This window comes from Aquarana catesbeiana, linkage group LG11 (assembly GCF_042186555.1).
Source record: "Aquarana catesbeiana isolate 2022-GZ linkage group LG11, ASM4218655v1, whole genome shotgun sequence".
NCBI lineage: Eukaryota > Metazoa > Chordata > Amphibia > Anura > Ranidae > Aquarana > Aquarana catesbeiana.
Window position 1 is genome coordinate 54,878,696 of NC_133334.1, and position 7,719 is coordinate 54,886,414.

General features: G+C 44.1%; 1 protein-coding gene across 1 annotated transcript in view; it reads left to right on the top strand.

Annotated features, from left to right (window-relative positions):
* MTCH2 (mitochondrial carrier 2) overlaps positions 1-7,370 on the top strand; it is a 39,829-nt gene extending 32,459 nt beyond the window's left edge. Inside the window, exon 13 of the mRNA XM_073604432.1 lies at positions 5,132-7,370. Within this exon, the coding sequence (XP_073460533.1) occupies positions 5,132-5,218 (87 nt within the window). The 3' untranslated portion in view covers positions 5,219-7,370. The remainder of the gene's footprint in view (positions 1-5,131) is intronic.
* Positions 7,371-7,719: the final 349 nt, after the last annotated feature.

Consider the following 7,719-nt stretch of genomic DNA (forward strand, 5'->3'; position numbering starts at 1 on the left):
GGGCGTAGCTACGATTGACACAACACTGATCACTGCTCCCGATCACAGGAAGCTATGATCAGTGACAGTGTCACTAGGCAGAGCAGGGAGATGCTTGTTTACATTAGCATCTCCCCGTTCTTCAGCTCTGTGAGACGATCGCGGGTCGACGTCCGCGGGACCCGTGATCCTACTCGCGGAAATCGCGCGCGCCACACACGCGACCACGCGGCTGCAAATTCAAAGGGACGTACAGGTACGCCCATTTGCCCAGCCGTGCAATTCTGCCGACGTAAATGTACATGCGGCGGTCAGCAACCGCTAGCCGACCAGCCGCCGCAGTTATACTTCGGCAGGTTGGCACAGCTGCGCAAATCGCGTAGCTGTACGTCACTTCTTTTAGACATCACAACAGGCGCGCACTACCGGAGGCATGCGCCCGACGCGTGTCCCCGGAGCCGATGCGCGCGCCCCGCGATCGCTCGTGACAGAGCAAGAACCAGAATCTGTGTGTGTAAACGCTCAAATCCCGGTTCTCGCAGGGGTCACAGATCTCCCTCCTCCCCTAGTCAGTCCCATCCCCCCTACAGTTAGAATGCACCTAGGAACACCGTTAACCCCTTGATCGCCCCCTAGTGTTAACCTCTTCCCTGCCAGTGACATTTATACAGTAATCAGTGGCTATTTTTAGCTCTGATCGTTGTATAAATGTCAATGGTCCCAAAATAGTGTCAAGTGTTCGATCTGTCCGCCGCAATGTCGCAGTCCTGATGAAAATCGCAGATCGCCACCATTGCTAGTTAAAAAAAAAAAAAAATAATAATTAAAATTACTTAAATCTATCCCCTATTTGTAGATGCTATAACTTTTGTGCAAACCAATCAATATACACTTATTGCGATTTTTATTTATGGGATATTTATTATAGCAAAAACTACAAAATGTTTTTTGTTTTCTTTTCCAAATTGTTGCTTTTTTTTTTTTTTTTTTTGTTTCTAGCGCAAAAAATAAAAACCGCAGAGGTGATCAAATGCCACCAAAAGAGAGCTCTATTTGTGGGGAAAAAGAGGACATAAATTTTGTTTGGGTACATCATCGCACCACCGCGCAATTGTCAGTTAAAGCGATGCAGTGCTGTATCGCAAAAAATGGCCTGGTCAGGAAGGGGGCAAATCCTTCCGGGCCTGAAGTGGTTACATAACAGACTTGTTATACTTGCCTCCTCTGTGCAGTTGGTTTTGCACAGAGTGGCCCTGATCCTCCTCTTCTGGAGTCCCTCAGCGGCGCTCCTGGCTCCTCCCCGCATCAAGTGCCCCCACGGGGAACGCTTCCCTGGGGACACTCGTGCGGGCGCGCTCCCGAGTCCTGCTACTGCGTTCATTGACACAGACAGCAGGACTCGGCCCCACCACCCGGCTCCCGCGTCATTGGATTTGACTGACAGCAGGGGGAGCCAATGGCTGCACTGCTAGAAATCTTTCCAGTCGGGACCCAAGACACTGGCTGGAGCGGGTGTGCTGGAGAGACAGGGTTCAGGTAAGTAAATGGGGGCTGCTACACTAAAGGAGGTTTTTCACCTCAATGCATAGAATACATTAAGGTGAAAAACCCTGAGGGTTTACAAACTCTTAAGTACCACTATTCCACCCATTCACACTGCCATTGTTGTGCATGATGCTAATACTCACACATTAATATGTTTTGTGTCATGCATTAGACCTCCTCATTCACATGGGTGTACTGTTTCATACATAGGGCCTTGCTTATTCATGGCCCTTTGGCACAGGTGTTCCGTTCAGTTGCGTGCTGGCAGCCTGTTAAAATTAATGACAGGCGGAGGGCTGCTTAAATCTCACGACTGCATTCTGATCTGTGCATTGGTCTCACATGAATGTACACTCGGGGATGTACTTGGAGATCCTTACAGCTGTCCGAATGTGATTGGTTTTAGTAGCCTGCCTGCTCCTGGCTGTAGTAGACAAATGTGCCACCCATGCAGGTAAACACAGCCCTCTGCACGGGTGTACTAAACAGTACACCTGTGTGAATGAGGTCTTAATGTGCATTGCATAATAGCAGCCCATTTTGACTGGCCTGCCAACGCACAAGAACAGGCAAAAAGGAAAAAGTACATGCAACATTTTTCCCATCGTAGCTTACACCCACATAGTGGCGTGTTACCCTGCATTGTGGTGTGCTGCAATGTAGGTGTGTCATAGCTGCATTACCATGGGGTATTGGGTTACCATTCAAATTGAATGATACCACAGTGCACATAATGTGGTGTTAAAGCGGTGTTCTGCCCAAAAACAAATATATTAATTAACAGCGAGCAGCTACACATACTGCAGCTGCTGGCTTTTAACAGTAGGACACTTGCCTGTCCTGGAGTCCAGCAATGTTGGCACCGCAGCTGTTTCCATCAGCTGTCAGGTGCTGCCACCGCCATTGCGGGTAAGGGTACCTGGCAGTGTAGCCTTACGGCTTCACGCCAGGAACCCTACTGCGCATTCGCGAGGCCCGCTCCTCTCTCCTACTGGCCTGGCGACGGGAAGGAGGAAGCGAGCCCCTACTGGCCGCGGCCTGGACTCCCGGAAGTTGGAACAGGATACCTGTCAAAGACAGGTATCCTGTCCCCCCTCGAAAGGTGCCAATTGTGGCACCGGAGGGGGAGAGGAGACAAATGAACAGAAGTTCCACTTTTGGGTGGAACTGCGCTTTGTGTATTTTGTCCTGGACTGTAAGCAAAAAAATAAATTCAAGAGACTTTCCAGCATACCCTAGTGCACTCCTATACACAGATACTGTAAATCATATCAGAAAGCACTGCTAGGAGCTAGCCCAATGTTAAAGGGAACCTTTCAGGATTTGAATAAAGAAGCTGCCATTGCAGAATTATTTTGGAAGGTATGTGTTTTGGGGATTTCAACCATATCTGGCTTCACTACTTGGTGAGTTACGGATCTCAGGACAATTTTGTATGTAAAAATGATTGTTTGAGGTCCTGAATATCACTAAGTAATGCAGAAAGATAAGAAGTATGCACCTTCATAAGCAACAATCCAATGGATCTTGTCACTACAGGATCAGAACAGCACACAGCAATTTTTTCAGAAAAATATATGTCAGTATATGAATGTACAGTGCCTTGAAAAAGTATTCACACCCCTTGAAATTTTCCACATTTTGTCATGTTATAACCAAGAACATAGATTTATTTTATTGATCGACCCACACAAAGTGGCACATAATTGTGAAGTGGAAGGAAAATCTTACTTTGACAATGAAAGACCTAGATGAGAAGTACCGGACAACATGGGCCCCATATTTGGACTATAGGGAGAGAATGGACTGAAGAGAGGGAGAGGTCGAGAGGAGTTCTTTTTTTTTTTTTTTTTTTTTTTTTTTTGGAGCAATGGGTTAATAGTAGAAAAAGGGAATTCACAAGGAATTAAAGTGTCAATTAAAGGTAACATATGATGTGCAGATGAATAGATTTACTTAAGACGTATTAAGCTGGCACTATATGAGTGCAATGAATTGTATTGTGAAACCCATGAGAAAAAAAAAAAGTAGAAGGAAAATGATAAATGGTTTTCAAAATTTTTTATAAATAAATACGTGAAAAGTGTGGCATGCATTTGTATTCACCCCCCCGAGTCAATATTCTGCAATTACAGCTGCAAGTCTTTTTGGTTATGTGTCTACCAGCTTTGCACATCTAGAGTTAAATGTTTGCCCATTCTTTTTTGCAAAATGGCTCAAGCTCTGCCAGATTGGATGGAGAGCGTCTGTGAACAGCAATTTTCAAGTCTTGCCACAGATTCTCAATTGGATTTAGGTCTGGACTTTGAATGTGCCATTCTAACACATGAACATGCTATCTAAACCATTCCATTGTAGCTCTGGCTGTATGTTTAGTGTCGTTGTCCTGCTGGAATGTGAACCTCTGCCCCAGTCTCAAGTCTTTTGCAGACTCTAACAGGTTTTCTTCTAAGTTTGCCCTGTATTTGGCTCCATCCATCTTCCCATCAACTCTGACCCGCTTCCCTGTCCCTGCTAGGGAAAAGCATCCCCACAACGTGATGCTGCCACCACCATGTTTCACGGTGGGGATGGTGTGTTCAGGGTGATGTGCAGTGCTAGTTTTCCGCCACACATAGCGTTTTGCTTTTAGACCAAAAATTCAATTTTGTTCTCATCTGACCAGAGCACCTTCTTCCACATGTTTGCTGTGTCCTCCACATGGCTTCTCGCAAACTGCAAACGTGTCTTTTAATGGCATTCTTCTTGAAACTCTTCCATAAAGGTCAAATTTGTGGAGTGCATGACTAATAGTAGTCCTGTGGACAGATTCTCCCACCTGAGCTGTGGATCTCTGCAGCTCCTCCAGCGTTACCATGGACCTCTTGGCTGCTTCTCTGATTAATGCTCTCCTTGCCCGGCCTGTCAGTTTAGGTGGACGGCCATGTCTTGGTAGGTTTGCAGTTGTGCCATACTCTTTCCATTTTCGGATGATGGATTGAACAGTGCTTCGTGAGATGTTCAAAGCTTGGGATTTTTTTTTTTTTTTTAGAACTGAACCTTGCTTTAAACTTCTCCACAACTTTATTCCTTGGTCCATGATGCTGTTTGTTCACTAAAGTTCTCTGACAAACCTGAGGGCTTCACAGAACAGCTGTATTTTAGACTGAGATTAAATTGCACACAGGTGGACTTTATTTACTAATTTAGGTGACTTCTGAAGGCAATTGGTCCCACTTGATTTTTACTTTGTGTTGGTCTATCACATAAAATCCCAGTAAATGACATTTATATTTTTAGTTCTAACATGACAAAATGTGGAAAATGTCAAAGGGTATGAATACTTTTTCAAGGCACTGTACATGCCGGTGGGAGGTACCATCATGTGTGATGGGAGAAACAAGTATTTGACGTATATTGCCACTCAAATACTTGTGGTACCTGGTGAGCAGCATTCCGACTTCTTCAGGAATCCGGACGCCAGAAAAATATGTATAGTACTTCTTTCTGCAGGTATTGTAGAAGGGTCATTTTAAGTGGAATTACACTGGGAAAATAGCCTTTTGTTAATGATTTGGAGTTTATATGCTGATTTTTTTTTTTTTTTTTTTTTTTTTTTACTTTCTAGGGAAACACAAACCGTGGAAACAGTCTGTTCTTCCGTAAGGTGCCTGCTGGAAAGAGCTACGTCTATGAACAGAAGAGATTTTATTAAAGTGAAAAGCAACAGGGACCTGAGCTGCATCTGTCGCTGTTCACTCTGCGGGGGAGTGGCGGAAGAGTTTTTTTGTTTAATTTGTACACTTTTTGTTTACAATTCTGTATGATTTTTCTTTTTAATAATCATTCATTATTGAGAACACACTGCTGTGTAGGACTTTGTTTTAACTGCCAAATTAAGTCGTGTCTTCCCACTACGATGCCTTCTATGACACATTTCTAAAAGATGCTTCAGCTTGAAATGCATTTTCAGGATCTTAATAGGAGTTCTTAAAAGGAAAGTACGGTTTTATTTGGAGATATGTGTACGTGATAAGCTTTATTGATTCTCACGAATGTGTGTTAATGTTTAAAAACCCTAGTTTTATTAGACGTGTAGGTTTACATGACGACCTGGAGGAGGACACCCTAAGGGCCGGTTCACACCAGAACGCAGTGCACTTGCGATCTGCAGTGGATCATGTGTGAATCGCACAGTGGTCATAGGATGAAGGGTTGGCACTGCCTACCGTCCAATAGCCAACTCTGCTGGGAAGGTTTATTTTAGTGGCTAAGTAGAAAGGATGCCTCTCGCCCAGATTCTCTGCTTGGGGCTTTTACTCATGGTTGTGTAAGTGTTTTAAAAGTTTAAATCTGTATACAGTTTTAAAAAATATATATTTATGTACATGGTGATAGCCGTGCTTGCTCATTTACATATGCAGGATTGGCTTCCTGCTTTAAAGCATTGTGAAATAGCTGTGCTTTACTGCTCCCCTCCCTGTGCAAGTCTGCTGTTCAGATCTTGCCATGCTGAAAGCAGTGGATTCTTTACAGCTGGCCAGAAAAGGCTCATTTCTGACCCAATCCCACAAGCAGGTAAGGGTTGAGCAATTTACAGGTACCACCAAAGAGGCAAAGCAACTTCTACTGAAAATACAGGAGTTACTATTGCTAACCCTCTTTTGAAAACATTAGTTGCCTGGCTGTCTGACCAGTGCTTTCTGAGTCACTGACCAGAATATTAAATTGGAACTGAATTCTTGTTACAATTCAGGGACTTTAAAAAATATTGAAACCTTAGGATCAAAATAACATCCAGAAGAGGGTTTGCAAATGGCAACCTACATATCATCTTCAGGTTTCCTTGAATGATGTTCTCTAGGCATAACACACACACGCTGCACTTCTTACTCGCCTGTAATCATTGGCTTGAAAACTAAAAAACTAAAAGCCCCTTAAAGGATAAGTTCATCTTTGGGAACATGTTACACGTTTCACCTGTTTTTAGGGTGGAACATGTTCCCAATGCTGCAGCCGCTGCCTGATTTCCCTCACCCTGTAACAGCACTACAGGGAGAAGTTCCCATACCAGCTGTCACCTTTTAAAATCAGTGCGGCCTTGCAGGGCTCCACCCACATGGCCGCGTCATTCATTCATTCATTCACACAGTTCTGTGTGTGAATGAACTACAAGCCCTGGCATTCTTTGCGGCTGTCAGCTTGTACGGTAATACCTTGGATTACGAGCATAATTGGTTCCAGAAGAATACTTGTAATCCAAAGCATTTATATATCAAAGCGAGTTTCCCCATAAGAAATAATGGAAACTCAGATGGTTGGAAGATGATCCGTTCTACAACCACTGCTGGTGCATGCAGTACTGTATGTGTTCAGAGGTGTGGGGGTCCTGGTGACGCTCGGAGACACTCGGGAACTGTTGGGGATGCAGGGAGCCGTCCCTGCTGGGAGAACACAGTGAATGTTGCTAGCAGCTATATCCACTGGCAATAATTGCATGTAAAAAGCTGACAAGTCAAACGATGGATCAACTTGGCTACAATCAGCCTGCCCATAGATGGTTTGAATCTTGTCCTGTCCCTGCTGAACCGGCTGAGATTCAAACCATCTATGGGTAGCCTAAGAAATGTAGAGTAACAGCCAAAGTAAAAGTCTCTTCAGAAATTTTTATTGTATTACAATCTGAAGTAACTTAGAATGTGTGCTTGCTTAAAACACTGTACTTTCCCTTTTAAGAATTGCCCAGAGAGAATCGGTTTGAACACATTCAAAAGATGGCTTACATTTTTTGTTCATTGTAACGAGGCAGTAAATTATATTCTGTATACACAACACTTGTGATTTTCATAAAAACTGTGTCAAATGTATGTCCAATGGTCCTCATTCAACAAACTGCAGTTACACCTAAGGCATTCTAAATACCTCTTATGATAGGCCGAGATGAAATATAATGTGAAATATAATATCATAAGGCCACTTTAGTGCCTTAAAGTGTAAGTTCACCTTTACAAAAAAAAACCCTCCTTGCGCCACCCCCCACCCCCGCTGACCTGGACTGCCGCCATCCCTGGATCTAAGCCCCGGTATATCTGCGTCAGGAGCCCGGGGCTTAGAAATCCTCTCTCCATCCTTGAGTCTTCTCCATAGCTGACAGGACGGCTGTCCCCATGTGACGGTGTTGACCAATTAGAATGCTCCAAATGTCCCCCGTATGGA